The sequence below is a fragment of the Cyanistes caeruleus genome, chromosome 11 (assembly GCF_971803275.1).
Source record: "Cyanistes caeruleus chromosome 11, bCyaCae1.hap1.1, whole genome shotgun sequence".
Lineage (NCBI taxonomy): Eukaryota > Metazoa > Chordata > Aves > Passeriformes > Paridae > Cyanistes > Cyanistes caeruleus.
Genome location: NC_141711.1, coordinates 11,285,855 through 11,308,024, shown reverse-complemented (window position 1 = coordinate 11,308,024; position 22,170 = coordinate 11,285,855). Strand labels below are relative to the sequence as shown.

The 22,170-nt window shown below is 41.0% G+C and overlaps 2 protein-coding genes across 3 annotated transcripts in view; one reads left to right on the top strand and one right to left on the bottom strand.

Moving 5' to 3' along the window:
* Nucleotides 1-1,754: 1,754 nt before the first annotated feature.
* KBTBD12 (kelch repeat and BTB domain containing 12) overlaps nucleotides 1,755-22,170 on the bottom strand; it is a 39,915-nt gene continuing 19,499 nt past the window's right edge. The window contains exons 5-6 of the mRNA XM_086845265.1: nucleotides 16,730-16,927; nucleotides 1,755-4,335 (exon numbers count right to left, since the gene is read on the bottom strand). Of these exons, the coding sequence (XP_086701391.1) occupies nucleotides 4,166-4,335; nucleotides 16,730-16,927 (368 nt within the window). The 3' untranslated portion in view covers nucleotides 1,755-4,165. The remainder of the gene's footprint in view (nucleotides 4,336-16,729; nucleotides 16,928-22,170) is intronic.
* The window catches only part of MGLL (monoglyceride lipase), a 109,131-nt gene continuing 96,568 nt past the window's right edge, over nucleotides 9,608-22,170 (top strand). Inside the window, exons 1-3 of one of the 2 annotated variants that reach the window (XM_023935338.2) lie at nucleotides 9,608-9,779; nucleotides 15,643-15,695; nucleotides 17,040-17,165. In XM_023935338.2, coding sequence (XP_023791106.1) covers nucleotides 15,668-15,695; nucleotides 17,040-17,165 — 154 coding nt within the window. In that variant the 5' untranslated portion in view covers nucleotides 9,608-9,779; nucleotides 15,643-15,667. The remainder of the gene's footprint in view (nucleotides 9,780-15,642; nucleotides 15,696-17,039; nucleotides 17,166-22,170) is intronic. The other variant, XM_023935339.2, reaches the window with a different exon arrangement.

The window sequence follows — 22,170 nt, the reverse complement described above, 5'->3', positions numbered from 1 at the left end:
ATAAGTATATCTTAACATAAAAACAAAATTATTCTAGGTTCTATTCATTTTTTCACTGATTGGCACATGATCATGGATCTCAGTACACATCTCAAGTAGAGGGAAAAAATAGGATCAGGATCCAGGGCTAAATCATTATATTTCTGAACCCTCCCTAGGAAGAGATGGTGAGGATCATTCATCCCACCTTGGCTCCACCACATGTTGTAACACTCTGGGAGCACTTCCCATCTCTGTTGTCAGCCTCTTCTATTGATGCTTCCTCAGCCTCTTACCTGGAGTATATTTGGGAGTGCTGGTAGAAGAGCTGACAGCTCTGTGTACACCAAAGCAATTTTCTTTTGGCAAATCAGGGCTTTCTGAGTGGCAGTGGGTGTCTGCTGGAACACAATACAGACACTGCCCCATAAATTTCCGTATTGCAGGCATGCAAAATGCATGTGTGTGTTTTTCTGTTGTGGGCAGGGACTGAGACACAGTCAACCAACCCCAGCAGTGCTGTGTGAAGATGAGTTGTCAGGTGCATGAAAACAGACATGAGAAATCTGCAGGGATCTTTATGACATCAGTTATCTATGGACAATTTCAAAATAAAACATAAGCTGGAGTTAAAAATTGAGAGCTTCAATTAGCTTTCTGTAGCATCTTATTTTTTTTTTGCTTTATGCCCTGTGTGCCACGTGACCAGATACCATTCCAACACTTTTCTTCATGTGTGGGAACTAGTGAAGTATGACAGCATACAGCTGGGTCTGTATGCCTCATAAGAGGAGAAAGGGCTTGGCTACAGAGAGTGAATCCCTGGCACATGCTATTAAAGTCTCTCTAGTGCAGAAAACCCAGATGTTGTCATCTCTCCATCTCCCCCAACTGTGACTGTGAAGTACTTCAGCTCTTCAAGTGAAACTCTGGTTTATCCTTTTGCTTTGTAAACCCCCACTTAAATGAGTGAGGACTCATTTAAGCAGTTGGTAGCTTCCAGCACAGCTTGCATTTTAGAGTTATGGATGATGTAAATTCAGCCTTGATGAAGCACTAAACTGCTGCTCAGATGGAAAGGAGCTGCACTAAAATATTATTTCAGTGAAACCCACACTCAGTGGAAGATAGAGAATGCATACTCTGTAGTTTTTTTTTCTTTTTAATTGGGTTTTGTCCTAGCAGAAATTTAGACTCTTAAGAACTGTCACAGCAATGTGGGATTACCTGTGGACGTAGCAGACCTGCAGATTCTTATACTCTCAGAGGGATGTTGGCTGAGATCTATAGCTCTCAATAAGCATGCTTTCCACTTCTGCCTACTTTCAAGTACTGGTTTGTCACTGTAGTCATCCCAAGGGCAGCCTAGGAACTGCATAGGGCCCACATAAAATTAAGAATTTAGTGCCCCCATCCTAGGTATTTAATAGAGAAAAAAGCATAACCCTGCTTGATAAGTAGTGCTAGATATTCTGACTTGGGCAGAAACAGACACATGAGGGTCCCCAGTGGCAGTCAGACCCTGTGGGCAGCAGGAAAGGTGATGCTCAGTGCATGTGAAGGAAGGTCACTTGGCTGTGCTGCATGAAAAAAAACCTGTTAACTGCCCAGTGCAGTTCAAGCTTGCTGACTGAAGGCCAATGTATAAAATATATGTTATTACTCTCCTCAGTTATCAAGACAGTCCTTCTCAGAGTATATACTTTTCTTCCATCCAGCTCATTAAATATCAGTCTTAAAAGCAAAACAAATGAAGTGAGAAAGCAAAAGCCAGCTTACTACTGAAATAAAAGTTTAATTGAAGAGTGCCAGCTGAGTTTCACATACATGGTCAAATATTAGCAATGAAAGGTTGCAATTATTTCCCTTCTTCTCTTTAAATATTCCAAATAGATGTCTTTTGGAGAGTCAAATCCACTAGATTAGCCCAGGCTTTAAAGCACAAGAACTGCAGGGAATAGACCACAAAGCAAAGACCAAAGATCAAAAAACATTCCTTTAAAACAATCCTCCTTTAAAAAAAAAAAAAAAGTGCAAAATCAATAGATACAGTTACAGAACCTGGATTCCACAAGGAAGCCCTTAATGGATGCTCAAGAGCATTGCTTCCAGCTGCCTTAAGAGCCTTGTAGAGAAATGAGAACAAAATTACCTTTATTTCACAGTAACAACAAATGTCAAATAGTTTCTAATATTGGATGGTTATTTATTGGAAGAACTTTCTACTGAGTTTGTTTAAAAACTTATTAAATCAGAGTTTGCCTCCTTGATCTTACACCTTCAACTGCACTTGATGACCAGAGGGGTTGCAATTTTAGGAACCAGTCACTGATTTTTACTGCTGAAGTTCATGGTTGTTTCAATTCCATCCTTGGCAGATGATAGCCTACCTATGAGCAATGGAAAGAAAAAAAGGATGGCAGAATAATATAGAAATTATGCAAACACAAGAGTAAATATTTAGGCTGTGATACACATTCTGTTTGGGAAATGTAAAGGAAGACAAGCAATTAGCTGTAAGGCTCATGGATTTACTCCTTTTCTATGTGTTTTCCTGAATTTCTTCCCCCCAAATTCCTCAGTGTCCTACTAGAGTTACCAGGAAAACTTACTGATCTTCCTTCTAACAGTTTTTACATGACAGCTTAATATTCCCACTGGATATTTATAGAATAATTAATGAAAAACAAAAGTCAGAATTGGAAAAGGGCTTTTGGATCATCCTCTCCATCTCTCTCTGCCATAAGCACTACAGTCAAAAAAGCAACAAAAAAAGCTGGCATTTTTGCAGCCTAAAACAGGCTTGAAAGATAAAATTGTGATGCTCTAAAATACAAATTCTGGAAGTAACTATGGATAAACTACCTTCATTTCTTTGCCTTTGTTTTTTATTCCACTTTTGTTGCTGCTTTTGTAGTTATCAAGGCCACTTCTTGCTGACAATAATTATTTTCATACAATATAGTTTAGTCTGATGTTTGTCTCTGACATTGTCTGTATTGCAGCATGCTGTCATTTACAACTGAGGCCCAAGAGCACCATGAGATTTCCAGTTCTCTTGTCTGTAATGCCCAGGCAGGGACAGATACACTGCAAGGGAGGCACCAGAGAACTGATGAACAGTTATTGGTAATTCAAATGGCATAACTAGTAACAATTTTCTCTCTAACCTACTGTCTTCAAGCCCTACAAAGGGCTTCAGAAGCACTGTTTGAATTGTTCCTCTTCCCTGTGATTATAGCCAATTCTGTTGGTAGAAAATTAGCCTTATGATACTCCATTACAGCTATTCCCATTATATAAACATTTATTGTTTAGCACATTTCTCCTTTCCTGTAGCTGCAATGCTGATGTGCAGACAATACTCGTCTCATTTATTACTTTTTAGTTTGCATCCCCTTATTCATCTCTCAAGGAAAGTTTCCTGAGCTCTAAGATCTGGTCACACCAGACTTTGTAATAAATAGGATTTATATGAAAATTTAAGATTCTTCTTGTCTTTGGTAGAGACTGCCTACCAGCTGGATTGAAAGTCTTATTTGTGACTTGCTGCCAAAGGATTTGTTTTCTACTAGCACGGGTTCAGGTCTATTAGCAAAGACAGGATGTCTTGACTGTTATGTCTGTGCTTTGGATAATGTTTGCAGGAGCTGGTGTTCTTGGCTAATGGACCTTGGCTAATGGGATTTTGTTTCAAACAAAGGCTTTTCTCTGTTTTACCTTTGCATCAGTCAATTACAGTCTGGCCCTTGTTTTTCATCAGCTGACTTAATCTATCTCTTAGCTTCCTGCATAGCTTAGTAGATCCAAGTAGGATGAGAAGCAAAGGAGGAATTTCCCTGGCTAGAGCTTTCTGTCATACACCTGCAGTGAGCTGAGCCCTGGGCTGCCGTTGTGCCTGTGAGGCAAAAGGTCCCAGCAGCCCAGGCTTCACCCAGCACTGGAGCTTGCACAGCCAGATTGAAGAGCCACACACAAAGGCTGGACAGCCTTGGCTTTCAACCACAGAAGTCCAGAACACCAGCACTGTCAAATTAAGCATCATCAGATAAGCACAGCTCAAAGGCAATTATGTCCTTAAGCACATGTTGCCCTTTCCTCTTTGACTCAGCTGTGATCCAGAGCCAATGCAGCATTTGTTTCCCCAGATTCTTCAGTCTCTGCAGAATCTGGAGGCACTGAACTTCTATTGGCTCACTAAATCTGGAGGAGGAGGGATAAGATCCCGCGGGTTCAGCCGAGCAACGAGGCAAACATCGTAACTGTCGTGCATGAGGACATCGGTGGCCACCACGTTCCACTGGTTCTCCCACGTATCCAGCTCAAGGATCTCTTTGGTGATAACTTCATGACGAGCTGAAAAACAAAGGCAACAGCAGCAGGCATCAGGGGCAAGTCAAAAAGGATCAGAGAGATTTGGGCAGTTGTTATTATGAACCTTCTGAAATAGGAAATTAAAAGGTAATTTCTGTGATACTAACACTGCAAAGAGCACATGAGTTGTCAGCATACAGCAAATTAAATAGTGCAGATGGAAATCTTCACAGTGCATTCAATTCTCACACTCTGGGTGCCAGGTGCAGCTGCAAAGACAAAAGCATCAAGTGCTCCATCTTGTACAAATATGCAGGTGGCATTTTATCCTGCAGTCAATTGTCAGATGCTCATCTTTTAGAGACAGAGTATTGCCTCTTGTTCACAAGTGTGCCTGCATGCAGTGTGGTCTTTTCTTTGCCCCAACCAAGATGCAATTCTCAGCCTGCAGGAAGCACTCCAATACTATGGCTTTTCTTGGGTGCACAATCTGGACATTCTGTGATTTAGGGAGAAATAAAGACAGAAAAAAAAAACAAACCCCAAGGGTCTAAATGCACTTTAGGTGTTCCAAAATGCTGAGGAATTTGTCATGGACAGGCAGGTTAGAAGAATGCCATTAAATCACAGCCAATCTCCAGACAAGGAGCTTTTTACAAAGACACAAAAAAATGAAAGAATCACCACAAAGCAGAGAACCAGCAGTGCTATACTGAAATTCTTACAGGACCAGAAACCTTTTCTTTGCTAACAACAGTCCTGAGCTCTGCAACAATTGTTACTCAAAGCCAATGTTTCCTAAAAATAAAACCATCTTTCATTTCTGCTCACTTTTTCTTTTCATCTTAAAGTTGCTTTCTCAGAGCAAGTGACCTTAGCCTAAACTTTCCTTACTTTGAGCTGAAGACATGCACGTGCTTTGCCATCAGATGGGCCTTAGAAGGGATGTATTAAAAGCCAGCTCTCAGGCTTCCAAGGACACTTCACAGGTAATGGGATAAGAACCATCATAGCAAGAAACATTGTATACCTAATGCTGTTTTATTGAGTCTTAAGAGACAGGTGACAGGATAAAATTTACAGGCTCCAGAGTAAGATTCCCATTCAGTTATCCCTTATGAGAAGTGATTTTATACAAACAAACCTGCAGTAACAGCCCTGCCTCGCATCTATCAATTGCACCTCATGGTTTAGGCACTGCTCTTGTGTGAAATTGATGCTAGGGGATTGAAGAAGGGCAAAAGAATGAAAGCAGAGGAGTTTTCATCCAGAGACACAGGTAGTTTCTCAAGTTAGAAAGAGATTACATATTTCTCCAGGGGACAGCAACCATGGGAGTTTAGTACCCCCAAGACAATGCTGTTATGGTTTAGGTTCCATGCAAATAATAATGTTATAATAATGTAGTGTAATGGGATTTAAAATATCCCTAAGGCTCCCTTGCAAGGGGGAGCTTTGGGATGTGGGGAGGTCAGATGGAAACAAGACTTCTCCTCCTCCCAGGAGCTGGCTTCCTTGCTGAGTTGATACAGGACAGCTCTGTTTTCTGCAGGTCCTGAACATGCACAAGATTTGTGGCCATTTCTACATATTTTTGTTATGCTTATCTAAGGAAATCTCCCACTAGTCATTCACCATCTCCCTCTTTCATCTGGATAAAGGAGGGCAGCACAGCATTCCTACCCCTGCTTCAACAACCTGTTTTCATTTCTTCCCCTGTTGTGCCACAATTTACTGTGGTATGATTTTTGTTGGTCCACAGCCAGACCTCTGGGCTCTCATAGATCTCCACAAAAATCTATGAGATCTATCTCCACAAGCTTACTCTCCGTGAGCTTTGAGTAAGATTTCAGGATATAATCTCATCTGAATAGTTTTTGTTCCATTCCTTTCTGTGAAACAAGTTGTGATGGTTTGCTTTTTGAACCTGGAGCTTTATAGGAGAATAATAATACAGTGGGAGGCTGCTCCCATTCAAGATAGAAGACAGCAAACTGCTAAAAAAAGCCATTTACAAGTGAAGAGAGAAGACATGACTGAAAAAGAGCAAACAAATAGCACGTGCCAGTGCCAGCAAACTCCTGTATGACCCTGCAAGAGTGAAGAGGTTTTTCCTGAGGCAAATACAGAAACACAAACAGACCAAAGCTGTGACGTAGGAGGCTCCTGTCTCTGTGGGTTTTTTTTATTAGATAGTCTCTTTTATGCAATAAATTTTTGTGCCTGGATTTTCTTTGGCATGGATGATGACAAAAATGAGACAATCAGAGGAAAAATAATCAAATGCTGGAAGCAAGACATTCCATGAGTGATTGCAACACTTCAGAATAAAAAATAAATTCATAATTAAAACATCAAAGGCAGATTCAGAAACCCTTCCTTACAAGCCTTGCTGTGTTTTTTCCTGACCCTGGGTGACTCTCAACCTTTATGTCCCTTGTTTCCTTTTTCTGTGGGATATTCTAACTGGTTTTGTTCCACTCTAGAAATTCTGTTTTCCAGCACATGGAGTCTTAGTTAACTCTTAACCTTTGGGAGATAAAAAGAGTATTTTTTTTAAACAAGGGAAGCAGTAATTTCTCTAGCCTTATCTTGTTTAAAGGAAATTAAACAGCACCCTTTAGATGAGAAAGTTCATGTGAGGCAAAGCACTATTTAAAATAGTCACACTTCAGAAAAAAAATTACACCTTTTCTATATAAAAGAGAAATGAGCTGATGAACTTCAGTACTCAAGCCTTATTTTTTAAATTTATTTTTTCCCTTAGTTTTTCTTGGTAAGAACAACAGAAAAGGTGGTGCTTTTCAAAGAGAATAACACCTTTGATTCCAGGCTGTAATGCTGGATTTGGGCTTTAATCCAAATAAACAGTTTGAAGGTACAAGTAATTCCTGATTCTTCTTCATTGATTTGCCTTATTTAATTGCAATTTTTAAAAGGCAATATCTTAGCAGCCAATATTGCTCACAGGAGAATCATGTGACACATACAAAAAGAAATTTGCTGTGTTACAGAGATTACCTTCTTAAAAAGCCACCCCACACACCTCTCTGTGCTCATAGCATTATTCTGTCTCACCAGACAACCACCCTATAGGAAGTGAAATATTCCTTGTAGGAATGAAGGGATTTCACTCATTTTATTTCTACCAAATGAGGAAGTGTTTTTCTGCACATTCTTGTTTAACCATGAGAAGTTTTAAGAAACTTTCTTACACTCTGTTTTTCTGCACAGGATTTAAACCCCTTTATATTATAATTATTCCAACTGTACAAACCTAACCCTGATGCAGATCCTTTTCTAGCAGTAAAATTGTGATTTATTCATACTCAGGAAAGAAAGACTCTACACCAGCAAAGGGTTCATTAATCCCAGCATAACTTAATCCTCACCAGAAACTGTGATATGTTAAAAACAGTCAGAAATCTTTTGGTACATTTTTGCCTTCTTGATGTACAAGTGCAGGCTGAAGGTCAACAATGAGCCTACATATCCATTTCTTCCCAGTGACAAGACTTAAATTACACCTGAAAATGTTTAATTTATAAGTGTTAAAATTGTATTTTATGTATGCAAATATAGTAATCAAAGCAAAATTAGTCTAATCTTTAACTTTTATATTCTGGTCTGCAAACAAAACTCTTTCCCACAATTTTTTCATATTATTTTTTTCTTTGAATGTGCAGAAAGAAGAAGAAAAAGATTAGTTTTCAGTAAGTGATTGCCTACACTCTATATACACAATCATGTTTTTTCTTGGAAAGGTTTGTGATTCACTCCCCAAACATGACCAGACTTCATTTTATGCCATAAGTTTTCTCATGCCATTTGAATCAGGATTGAACATAAAACAGGATGAATGATTCTTGGAAAGACCCACAGAGTGACTGCAGGCAACATAAATATTTGATATGCTTTTTCATCTGTTTTGTTGGGGGTTTGTTTGTTTGGTTTGTTGTTTTGGTTTTTTTTTTAAACCACATTCCAATTCTGATTTGGAGGCTAGAAAGGAAGGAACCACTTTCCATATGACAATAGTATTTATTACCATTTTTGGTCTTTTTTTTGACCTTTCTTTCTCTTTCTCATTTGTAACTGAAAATTCAGGTAATGCTGAATTTTTATTTGGTTTTGAGTTGGGAGGGCTAAAGGGAAGCAGATGTAGGAGAACTAAGAAACATGCTTAGGAGGTAGAAAATCCATATTTCATCCAGGACTACTAACCATTAAGCTATTATGTTTGTAAGCCAAGATAAATAAATTCACTCTGCTGTAGCCTGCTCATTGTCTAGAGGACTGAACTAAAAAAAATAAAAATTCATTCTGAATTTCCATTCACTTGAGTTAAATCTATGGCAAGTTTGCTGAAATATGGCTGAAATTTCCTTTTTCTTCCAGAAGCCCATTGACATCAGCTGGGAAGTTGAGAGCAGGTGCCAAGTCACAAGTCACAATGCCTCTGCACCAGTGCAAGGCTGAGCTATCCAAAGCATTTTGGGACAAGTTCACCTGCCTTTTAGCAGTGACAGAGCAGTGACACCTTGTGTGCTGGGGAAAGCCTCAGTGTCACATCTGTCCTTGAGCTCTGTGTCCTGGGACATCTTCACACAGGCCACTTGTTTGAGCTCCTCCTGATGCTGGTTCTCAGGTTGATACAACATTTTTTCCTTTCCAGTTTGAAGGTTCCCAATATGCTCTGTATTCTTCTGCAGTATATCAATCTATATAAATAAAAGAAAAGGACACCAAACCTGCAGCAGTTGAACTGCTGTCTTTTCTGCTCTTGTGATGGAAAAAAAAACACCTGAATATCACAAGGTGCTTTCCAATTCAACAGTCCTTGAAATATTTACTCAGGTGTTTCTTTCACTTGTCTACCCAGTTCTTGACAGCAAACAGCCGCCCAGAACTGCCTTGAAGCATTTCAGCCTTCACTGCTGTTTTTTACCTGTTTTTTCATGCCATTATCTGCACCAGAGAATGATTTCAAACATATGGGACTAGCCTCTGCTACTTATCTTCCTCGCCACTAATAGCTGCTTCCATAATTACATGAGGCAGAGTTAGGTGACCTGGGAATTCATATTTGTGTTGCAATGGGATAGAAGTGCATTTAGATCATTACTACCAGATGTCCTGGCTTCTCATTTGCGGTAGGAAAAATAATAAGTTCATCAAGTCTGTGGTCTTCAATCCCATTTGTGCGTGTGAGCTGCTCCCTAACTCCACCAGCCTCGCTAGCGAGACACAGCCAGCCCCCTTGTGAGGTCAAGGACATCCATCATCTGTGCCTGTGGGCAGAAGCAGGCAGAGAATACACAGGAGAGGCAACTTGGCTTGGCTGTTTAACATGCTGGCCAGCCTTCATGATGTGAAGCACCAAGGCAGTGTATCTCACCAGACACACCCAAAGCTGGGAGGAAGGTTGGGGCTTGAATTTACCACTGTGACAGCTTATTGCTTTCCCAGCACCTGCATGGAGTAAGGTAAGATATTCATTCTCATAGACAGATCCTCTTTCCTCCTGATCTGCTGTGCAGTTCTTCAGGACCATACTTTCATGATCCACCCATTCACTCACAAATCAATGGCTAATAAAAATAAAATTAAAAAAAAAAATATAAAAAATGGGCTGGTCTACAGAGGTGAGCTTCTAATTCAGTTGCTTCAACTGTTATCCTTGGGATTAACCCAGCTGCTTAAGCTTTTAAAATCTTTCAGATTTTGCCTGCTCTTCATGGCCAAGGCCTCTTCCAGGCACAATCTTACAAGTAGGTGACAGCAGGATCAAAGGATCACAGGTGATAGAGGCAGCGACTCAATGCAATATGAACTCATATAGGTAAAAACAGCAAATCAGAGTAAAAACTATTTGGCTCAGCCCATCCTGAAAGACTAAATGCCTTGCAATAGGTTCATATATAATTTATAGAAGATATAAAACATGTTTAGACTGTGTGCACAGCAGGCAGTTTTGAACACAAAGATGTCATACATGGCTACAAGCCATGTTTCTAAACAACCTATTGACCTCTTCAGCAATTAATTAAAATGCATTAAAATATCTATTAATCATTCATTAACCCTTTATAAACAATAAATGAGCCTCAGTAAGAGGCAGGACTGAATAGCTAATATCACTCTTCTGGAGAGTGAGAAGGTCAAATTTAGATGTGAAATGAGCAGGTGCTGCTGCCCAGCAATTCCCCTGACCTGATTTGGCCTCATTTATGGCAGCACATTTCCAGCTAATGAGCAGGGTAGATGAGCAGCCCTCCCTGGCCAGGCAGCAATTGCAGAGGTCTCTCCCAGTGCCAGCAGCCCATGCTGGTGCTGGGGGAGAATTTGGTGAAAGGTCAAGCTGCATTCTTTGGGCTGGCTTTGAGCTGCAGAGCCCTGTGCTGAGCAAAATACAAGGGCCCTGAATCCCTTCCATTGGTGGGAATATTTATTCTAATGGCAACAACTGTGGGCAGGAGAACTTTAATTATTCATCTGTGCACACTAAATTTTAACAGAGGGAAACAAACAGTGCTGCAGATAAGCAGCCCGGGGTTTGAACTTCTGCTTTATTTAGCTGGGAACATGGGAAGGTGCTGGAGAACCAGGTTTTGTTCCAATCTCTCAACCCCCAAGCTTCACAAGTGCAGTATTTAGTGTGCCAGACTCCTTAATATGTCTATATTTAATTCCAGTAATGTTCCATAACCACTATAATAAAAAACAAGCACTAGAATCATTCTCCATCTAAATCACATAATGGAGGAGACTAAAGGGAACAACTTTTATGGGAGATTAGTCAAAATAAATAACTATTAGGCTAGTCCACTGTTTGAAGTGGGCAGTGTGGAGATAGAAATTCATTAGCTCAGCTGTAATACAGTAATTACGACACAGTTCTGCACTACTGCAAGCAGAGCTGCTTCTATTCCAATGCATGGATTGCAGATTATGTAAATGAGGAAGAATAGGCTAGAAAATTAATCCATGGTAAATTTTGGGGTTTTTATTTATTTTAAGAATCAAAATTAATACAGGTAATAGGACTCTGTATCACTAACACCTATCCTGGGTAACAGTTGCAAGCACAAAGTAATTTAGATTCTTGCATGTCAGTTTCATAGATATTTCTTTTCCTCTGGCTGTAGCACTATTCAAGTGAAAAGTTAATTTCTACTTGATATCAGTAAGTAAGTAACAAAACTGTATTAAGCAGCTCTGGTCCCACATGAGACTAAACACATTACAGAAATTTTCAACATGTATGGTAGGGAAGCAGCACATTCACCTTCTCTGCTCTAAGCTACATAGGAGGGAAATGGCAAAACTGCCAGTTCAGAGACAGACAGTTCTACAACAAGCCCCATCACCTGATGAAATTATAAGACCTTTTAGGGGATATGCACTGCTAAGAGCAGATCTATTAAACATTTCATAATTTGCATTGAGGTGGTTGTACCTGTACTTTGCACATCAGCTGATGTCACATGGGTGACAGTATCACAGTAAAGGTGGCATTTTAATTAACTTCATAGAATCGCTTAGGCTGGAAAATCCCTCTAAGATCACCAAGCCCAACCATTAGCCCAGCACTGCCAAGCCACCGCTAACTCACGTCCCTCAGTGCCTCAGCTACACAGCTTTTAAACACCTCCAGGGATGGTGATTCCACCACTGTACTGGGCAGCCCATTTCAGTGCTTGACAGTGCTTTTAGTGAAGAAATTTTCCTTAATATCCCATCTAAACCTCCCTGGCATAACTTGGGGCTGTTTCCTCATCTTGTCACTTGTTACACCTGGGAGAAGAGCCAACCCCCACCTGGCTACAATCTCCTTTCAGGTGTTGAAGAGCCATAAGGTCCCCCCTGAGCCTCTTTTTCTCCAGGCTAAACACTCCCAGCTACTGCCAAGGAGACTTGTGCTCCAGCCCCTTCCCCAGCTCCACTGCCCTTCCCCAGGCACACTCCAGCACCTCAATGTCTTTTGTGTAGTGAGGGGCCCAAATCTGAACCCAGGATTTGAGCTGTGGCCCCAACAGTGCCCAGTGCAGGGGGACAATCACTGCCCTGGTCCTGCTGGCCACACATCGCTGATACAGTCAGAATGCTTTGAGTTTAAAAAAAAAAAATGGAAAAAATCAGCTCTGCATTTAAGCTTCCTTCTTTCAAATCTAAGAAACAGCCAGCTGGACTAACATCTATAGCCTGAAACTAAAGCCACACTTCCCAGCCACCATATACAGACTACAAGTGACAGTGACAGCAGATGACATGGTTCCAGCAAGTAGGCACACACCCTTTCTTTCATTACTTTTACCAGAAAAACATATTTATAATGCTCAGAAGCAGACAAAAAGAAAGGGAACCTGATCTGGCAGGCATTTTACAAGGGTGCAGTCCTGCATACCTGAAGAGCTGCTCCCCCCTCCATCAGGGAGCCACGCTAATGAGGCTGCTTCTGCTGGGCACAGGCTGATGTCAGTAGCTGTCAGCCTGTGCAGGTTGACAGGTTTTTGTTCAATGAAGAGAAAATAAAACATGTCAACAAGAATACTGTACAGTCAGGCTGTAAAGGCTGGTTCAAAATCCACGCTTACAGCAGGAAATTCGGCAGTATTTCAGCAGAAATCTGTCTGGCTGTTGCACATTGAGCCCTGCTGAGTATTCATACTAGGGGTAATGTTTTCCCTCTGTGCTGAACTATAAACTAATGGAAAATTATTAAAAAGTGTCTGATTATCTTGATGAATGCTACAACAGTGCTAGAAAATGACAACACTCACGACACAAGGCTTCATGAGCTGGCTGGAGCTGAGGCAAACATGTTAACGGCTCCTGTTTACCATAGTAGTTTTAGTGGAAAATGAACTAATTTGTATAAGCTGCTGGATAGCAGATGAATAAACTGTTTGTATAAACTACTGGCCATCAGATGTTTCCTCCTTGCTAAGGATTTAAAAGAAGTGGGTTTTTTAATTATTTCTGACTGTAAAAACATACAACATTCATTAGCTTGTGATAACAATACAGAAGTCTGTCAGGTGTTTGCACCATCAAACCATAGACACCAAGTTCCTGATGTGCTTGGTCTAGGTAAGCCAAGCTAGAGTCCCTCACATCCTGATTTAAATATGAAGCTTTAGGAGAAGGAGAGCTCCTCAGGATTCTGAATTTCTTTCTGCTCCTTCAGAGCAGACTTAAGCACCAAGGATCTGAATCTCCCTCTGAAGTGTCTGTGGTTCTCCATCTGCTGCAGGGAGCCTGGGGTTACCAAGGCCTTAGGTGTAGGCACTGCAGAGAAGTGTCTAAGCTTCAGTTGAATAAATCCCCTTTCCTCTTCCATGGCCAGCTTTGAACAAGCTTCTAACCTGAACCTCTAACAGCAGGGGAAGCCTTACAGGCTTTACCAACATATCTCAACATTGAAAAATATTCCTTGCAGTTCAGAGGAAGCTTGAACACACTCATCTTTTAGAAGGACTCCGATTGCTACTGTCAGCTGGCCAGGCTGACTTCCCTCTCCAGTAGCTGCAGTTTTTCTTCCTTTTCTCTTGAGGATGGTGTTAGGGCTGCACCATTTGTCCTCCCTTCAGGCAGACAAGCACTTGTGACAGGAAATACATATGGAATGGGAATCCTGCCATCACAAAGCTTCAATTGTCATGTGGGACTTAGAAAATACAGTAGCTGAGCAGTACTCATCCTTTCTTGCAAATTTCAGACCCTTTAAGCAGTTAACAGCTGCTTTTCAGCTTTGGCTACAGCATCTCTGGGCTCCAATGATCCACTTAGATCTATACACATGCAGGAAGGCATACAGAGCCTGATACATATCAGTAAAAAATGAACATACAACATCTTTACTAGGTCAGCTTCCTGCTGAATCAGGAGTGGGTTTAAGAAAAGGCAAGTGAAGGCTGAAGAGATTGGCACAGATCTATACTATACAAGGGGTTAGTTTCAGCCCCATAGGCTAACACTTTCATTGCAGCAGTGATTTTGGCTTCTTTTCCTTTCTTTTCTCTCTGCTGTGCTTATTCTTGAATGATCACAGCAGCCCTTTGGCGTTCAGCAGGCAGAAAACCCAAAGACTACAGCTGTGCTTCCAGCTTGTTCCAAGAACTCTACTTGGATGAAACTAAATTACAATGTTTTGTAAAATTGGAATATCCTCTTTTGTTCGCATCCCTCACAAAAAGCAAAGTGACATGCCAAGAAGCCCAAAGACCAAAACCAAACAAACACATTCTAAAATAATACTATCTTCTATTAAAGCAGCAGCAGCACATGCTGTTCTGTACCTTGAAGCTGCTGAGCAGCTGCAATTGTGAAAGTGCAGAGTCAAGTCACCCTCTCCAAGGATGTCCCATGTGACAGTAATAACCCCCTCACTGCACCCTTCATCCTCAAAGAGTACATCAGGCAAGAGCCCTTTCCAGCATGCAGAGAACATGTGGCCAGGGAGAGAGGCCAGCCAGGTGACATCTTCATGTTCAGCTTATGGCCTCTGCCCACCCTTGTCCTGATGGTAGCTGGAAGCCATTACTGTGACCATTTAGAAAGCCCTTTTCCTATAGTAACTTGAAAGTCACATTAAGATGCCTGTCTTTAAGGCACAGGTTCCTCTCAACTCCTAAATTATATGGTTACACTTGATTTGACAGTGAGACTCTTATTTTGCCTGCCTTGTTAATAGACACCATAGCAATGTCTAACAACACAAGTATACACTACTTTTTACTGGTGTACAGAATGCACATGTAGGGGGTCAGAATTCAGGTTGCACAGATAACTGCAAAACCGGCATTTTCTAACTTTGACTTCTTGTTTCCAATCTAAATAACACTATTAGTGCAGAGGAGGTCTATGCATAATGATAGATTGCAATAGTAGAGGGAGGAATCAGGATCTCATTGAGCTAGCATTATACAAATATACAAAAGATGGCCTTCTTGAAATCCACAGGAAGACTTTCAGCCTCTCCCAGAACAACCACTCTTTATACATGACTCAGTGACAGAATGTGGTGTTATTGTACAGAAAGTGTTTTTATGGCTCTGAAGTTACCCTAGTCAGAAAATCTCATGCTAATCTGTTAGTCATCTGGAACAAAATTGCTTCATTTTTCAGTGCTAATGATCACAGAGTCATCAGATTGTTTAGGGTGGAAAAGGCCTTTAAGATCATCCAGTCCAACCATTAACCCAGCACTGCCAAGCCCACCACTAAACCATGTACCCAAGTTCCTCATCGACACGTCTTTTATATCCCTCCAGGGATGGTGACTTAGCCATTTCCCATGATTAGCCTTTTTAAATTTTTACCTACTAACTTTAGGCTCTTTCATAGTGCTGCTGAGAAAAAGACAACTAGAATGGCACAAGGTCTGCAATGGAAATATGGTGAGTTTTTATAAGCATAATTTCTCTGATGTCACAGAACTTCCGTCAGAAATGACATGAGAACCTGCCTGCTAGGGAGTGCCAAACTATTCTTTTCAGGAAGCAGCTTCCTCAAACAGTAGCAAATGAGAGCAGAAGGCAGGTTGTGAACTAGCTGATGAAAATCATCATTCTGAAATAACAGCAGCTTTAAGTTTAGAGGTTGTTATACAAGTAAAAGTGTAATGAGAGGGACGGATCTCCCAGTGATACCATGAGACCATTCCTGGTCAACAGTGAGGCTGACATGATATTTATTAGCAGTGGATAACTGCTATTGTTATCTCTACTATTGCTTTTCTAGAAAGGAAATTGGGGTAGGAGCTGTATGTAGCAGAATCATGTAAGTGTGCTCATTTTGCAAGCCTTTACATTTCTAATGGAAAAAAAATAAATATAGGTTAAATGCACTGGAGATCTAGATAAAACTTAGCAAACTTGGAAGGAAGAAGACTTAGAAGAAGAAAGGTGTCCATGGGGCTGGGATTATTTAAAACCACCAGATCTGGAAATTTAGTCTCTTTGTATCTCAGTTCCCTACCCAGGGTACTCTAAGTATACAAGCTTTTTCAATGCTGATTACAAAAAGCACGTAAATAAGTAGGCAGAATGAGATAACATGGCTAAGGACTGATGGATAGGGCCTTAATCTTCCACAAATATGCCCAAGTTCTCTAAGGTCCATAAAACACTAAGCTCCTCATTTCTGTGACTCTAAATGTAAATCCTGAATAATTCTGCTGAGGTTTTAGATTTGGACAGGTTCAGTGCAGATCAGAAGCATCCTTAATTTTTTGTGTTTTGTTAAGATAAAAAGCAAAAGTCCAACAGAATCCAATTCATATTGACATTAGGGACTGGCAGTCCAAAGGGCAGAATCAGGTCTGTGGCTCCAGGGCCAGTGCCACCTGATAGGGCTGACCACCCTTCAGGTCAGTCTGTGTCCAGTGAAACTGATTTTAACCACACCGAGAATGCTGGACTCATGTTAGTACCTGCTCCATGAAATCCTCCACAGAGGTACAGCTTCCCTTCCACAGAGCCTGCACTGGTAGAGTTTGTCCGCAAGGAGAGGAGGGGAGAAGGCATAGGGGGTCCATCCCTCCAAAAGTCTCCATCAGGGTTATAAATCTCCACTGCATCAAGGCATTTCCGTGTCTGTCCTCTGTCATAACCAAGGCACCCAATTCCTCCTGCAAAATAAACATAGGTCAAATGTAGCAGTGCCATGTTCTGCTGTAAAATACAGTGCTGGCTGCATTTTCTGTTTACATCTTCTCATCTCCCACTCTTTCCTCTTTGCAGCTTCAGAAGTTTGTGAGAGAGCACAAAGCAGAAGCTACAGCACATTATCCACAGACACCGAAGCAAGATCTTCTCTGAAGTCTCATATCAAAGGAAGGACAAGCAGAATGTCTTCAAAACACAAAGGTATTTTGTTTTGTTTTCTTCCCATATAGTAGAAATTATCATAATTGTTTGTTCTATTTGCTGGACAAATTTCAGTGGATCAAAACCTATATTTCAAATACCATTGGTGGATTTGACCCTCACACATTGCCAACAATTTGCATTTGTTGGTTAGTTTTCATCAATAAAAGAAAAAATATTACACCTATCTCTTACAGCAGATTACACCTGTTTCTTAAGGCAAATCAAATTCCAGGAACAAACCCATCCAACACACAGGAGTGCCAGCAGCACAGGAGAGCAACAAGCCCTACTGTTGAGTGGTTAATTAGGGTGCTTGAAATCAGTGTGCAGGACTGAAACAGATCCGTTTCCTTTTGCTGCAGATGTACCTGAGATTCCTGTGAGCACTAGCAGCACTGTACCCTGACAGCACTTTTCAAACTCTGCCTTTCCAAATCCCTTCCAGTGATCAAATCCACGTTTTGAATTTACAGCCTTTGGTTCTGGGGAATGAATATGCTGATGTCCTGGTGCAGGTTTTCCATCTGTGCCAATGGACACAATACTCTGTAACGAGCACTGATGGCGTTCTTTTGTGCATGAGTGTGTTTGTCACTAGCTTTAAACATAAAACGAGTGCAATAGGCAAGCCATTTCCACATGAAGGCTGCCATTGCAGACACACGTGTAGGGCTGCTCAATTGTGCAGATCCAAAGTGGTGGTAAGCATGTAATTATGCCCTTGCATATACAAAGGGAAAGGACTGCAAGTGCAACCTGTGCTGGTTCAGCTGCTTTTAAAATATATTTGCCCTAGTGCTGTTAAGCTGGTCCATCAGAGAAATGAGCTGCTAATGCTCCCAGTTTTATTTGCATATGGTTTTCCATCTACTTCTTAAAAGGGACCGTGTTATTTTTTAAATCTTTTGTGCATTCTCCAGAAGTGTTTGCAAGAGGAAACTCCCCATAAATGGGGACTGTAACACTCCAAATTTGCTAGCACTGTATTCCTGATTGTATATTAGAGTCAGGCAAAGATAAAATCGGTTAAATCTGCATCAGAGCAGCACAATTAGAATAAAATTCAGTGTCCATTATCATCAGCAGAAAGATTTCCTCTGGCTGAAATTAACAGTATTTTATTTCATTCCATATTTGAATTTGAAAACCTTCACTGAATTTGGTTTTCATCTCCTTTTCCAGCAAAGCAAATCTGTACTTGCCTCAATACCCACCAGCAAGGTCCTTGCAGTTTTGTACTAAACTCCCCTCAGTGTGTGCTTACACCAGGCTGGCATCTAAATGTGTTCAGTATCAACACCCTCAATTAAAGCAGCATTTGCTCTGATGGGCTCCTTCTCTGAGGCTGGATTCACCTAAGAGAGCTGAGGTAGAGATTAACCATGGTCATGGAATTTTGCTAGTCATTTCCATGTCAAAAAGGGAAGCATCACTCTGTGAGCATTTCTCATGATGGAATCTCACTGAGCTATTCCTTGGGGTATTTCAGAATTCAGACATTTACTTATTGTATTGTTCTTTACTGCCAGAAGCATTATCCTCTCCTGTGTGGTCTTTTCCACTACTCCTTAATGCCTCATTAAAGAGGTGCCACTCTTTGGACAGGACAATATTCCCCTGAATTTATCAAGAAAATATTTAAGAGCTAAGTAATTTTTTTAACTTTATTTTTTTTTAAATTTTTTTAAATTTTTTAAATTTTTAAGGCTATTTAACTGACTGCTTCTCCTAGGGTTTCTACTTGTACAGCTTCTATTGGCAGATTCACAGCATGCAAGACAATTTTCCACCAGTTTATGTACAGTCCACAGACTGCAATGTAATGCAGAGGGAGATTCTCAAGGCAGTTTTAACTGGGAACCAATAATATTAAAACTCCCCACAGACTAAATTGACCCTTTCAAAATACAGCTTTGTGGTGCCAAAGACAGATGGCTGCTGGTTGTCAAGCTAGATATTTTTAAATTAGCCCAGTTTTTACTGTACCCCACCGAAGAATATGCACTCACCCGAAAGAAAAGTCTACATGTGAAAAATGAAAGAGGTTCTTGTTCAATCAAAGGAATAAATGGTACCAGTTAGAGAATGCATGCAGCATGTCAGAAACCAATAACTTTGCTGATTGCCTTATTATTTCAAGCAGGGAGGGGGAGGTGAAGAAAATAGCCCTGAACTTTTCTAGAAGCATAATAGCTGTTTATTACTTACTGTGCTTTTATTGTAATTTTCTAAATAGAGTAACTGTGGGGCAAGGTAACTTCAGAAAGAGCACAAATAATCAGGTACAAAACTAACAAAGCAGCCAGTGACTTTTTGCAAAAAAACCTCCCAACCATTACCTGTTAATGAAGGCATTCACCTGCCAGTACAGGGGATCCACCACCAAATATTTTTCCTGTATCATTATTAGGAAAGAAGTTTTCCAGCACCTATTGGTGTATCTTTTCAAAAATTTCAGAGCTACTGCATGAGCATTTATGAAACCTTCATTGGGTGGTTTAAACAACTTATATTTAACCTGTTTAAATCCTGTCATTATCAGAGATAAAGATTCTCTGCAATGATAGACAGAAACAGTCCTGAAGGTACAAAATATCTCCATTTTATTTAAACCCTGCACAGCTATTTCAGCTAAATCAAATTTCATATTCAATTTACAATAGCAAAACAAAGTTCTCAGCAGACAGAAAGGAAGAGAGAAAAATCAGAGGGGAGTAGAATTTAATTTTCAAGCTTAGAAGAAGAGCATTCTGGAGAACAAGAAATCATGAACTTCAACCTCCTCTCTTAAAGCAATGTTAACACTGAAAGGTTGCTAACAAAGGAACTGAGGATATCAGACTCTCTGAGCACTGTTTTTCTGTGTTCCCAGATGCAGTAGCAGAGAATTTCTCTTGTGAGAAAGTATATTTTTTCCTCTATGGAAATAGATGTCTCAGGACTCTTTCCAAAGAAATGAATACAAAAATCAACAACAAAAAAAGTCTCAAATTTAAATCAATTCACATCTACAGCCAAGGGGAGGAATCTCACATTAACCAGGCTATTCATCATCTACAATGTATATACCATGTGAGATTTCAAATTGGCAGAAAAAAAACAAACCCTTGCTGTGTCAGACAACTCTGGCCACATTCTGCTCCATCATTCAAGAACCCAGATCATCCTGTCCCACTGGCTTTTTCATTCATATTTATGAAACCATCAGGAATTCAAGTGGAGACATAGGGAACTGTAGTTAAGACTACAAAGATTGTCTTTATCTCAGGTTCTCTGGATAGAGCGGCTGAAAAACTGAGCTTATGGCCTGCTCCTACAGGAGCATCTACATAAAATGGGGGTGACAATTTGGGAGCTAAGGCAGGGTACAAAAGAGGGCACAGGGGTTTAGGTCATCCAAGGGACACTCTTGTGCCAAGTGGTCCATCAGCAGTGCATGGTGTACTTGAAGTTGTGCCTTAAACCACCCAAAACTATAGATGGGGTCAGTAAAACTCACCTGGTCGCAGCCTCCTGGGAGCCCCACAGGTGTGCCAAGGGCAGCAATGACTATTTCCATGCCCATGATGTGGGGAGGGCCTTTTGTTAAGCCACACTCATGAACAGAGCAGGTGAATTCAACCCTACCCGGCTCAGTTCTCTGCCTAAAGCTCAATTACGTGTCCTTTGTGCAGGGAAGATTGATTTCTCACTGGGAGTTTTAAACATTTCTGTCATTATCACATTGTTCACATGAGAAGATCAAATCCCAGAACTCAGTTTACCTATCCCTTACAAATACACCCTTTCAACACTTCAGGCTTTTTACAATTGCACTTTTCCTGGGAGATATTTCAGATGCCACTGAAGCCACCTTTGTGTTTCCCAATCCATATCACACTTGGATTAGTCTGCAATTAAACATACTTTCAAGGGCACTAGTGGACTTTAAAGTTAGCATAAAGCTCCCTTAGTAAAACAAAGATATCAATAAAATACATCTTCATTAAGCAGTCAGGACAAAGAAGACAAGACTTTTATGCAAGAAGGCAAGGCAGGGCACATGATGAGATTAGCACAGCTTCAGCATTTCAGTGAGGCACAGTTCTGTGCTGTGCTCTACTCACACTCTGCTTGTAGCTTGCTGAAGGCAAGGCACCCAGCTTGGGCTGGGGTCAGCTGCCTCTCCCTGGCCCCATGCTCACTGGAGAAGACCAAATGCAATTTAGAGCCACATCAGCCTTAATAACAGCACAGCCTTCCAGCACTTGGGGGGAAGGTCTGTAAATGATGGTGAAGTGGTAAAGAGTCACTGTCAATAATTAGTTCAGCAGGTGCAAAAGCAATAACTACTTTAAATACCTCTGAATATTTCTGTAGGAGTGAGTTTGACATACAGTTGAGTTACAAGAAATAAAGAACATTCCAGCATCCACTGACTTCACCCGTGTCACTGATACAAAACAGGCACTGGCACAGAAGAGTTGCACTTGCAAATCTCATCCACACCAAGCTCTTATGGAATTAAATTTACCAGGCAGTCAAGTCCAACAGTGACAATTTTTTCTCCTCCAGGAGAATCGCAGAGACACAAGTCTAGATTGCTCACTGCATAGACAGGATGGTTGAACAAAACAATTCCTACATGGTGGCTGGGGGCCCACACAGGACCGCGCTCCATTGAGGCTGACTGCTGGATTCACACCACATAATTTGGTTCCCCCACCAACAGACAGCTGAAATCAGACATGCACTACTGTCTCCCAGACAGGGCAGTGTATCAGGGAACAGCAAGAGCAGAGCTGCTTCCAAAGGGAAGCTGAGCCAGGTAACGAGATCACCGTGAGGGCACAGCTCCACAGAGCCAGAGGTGGGCAATGGCAGGAGGCTCCAGCAGTGGACGTCAGGCAAAGGCACAGGAGGAACTTGCCCCTCAGGCCTGTGTTTAAATGATGCTCCTGGACCTATGAGCAAAAGGGGTGGGTGGAGGCCCCAGGAGATGCTGCTGAGGATGATCAAGACT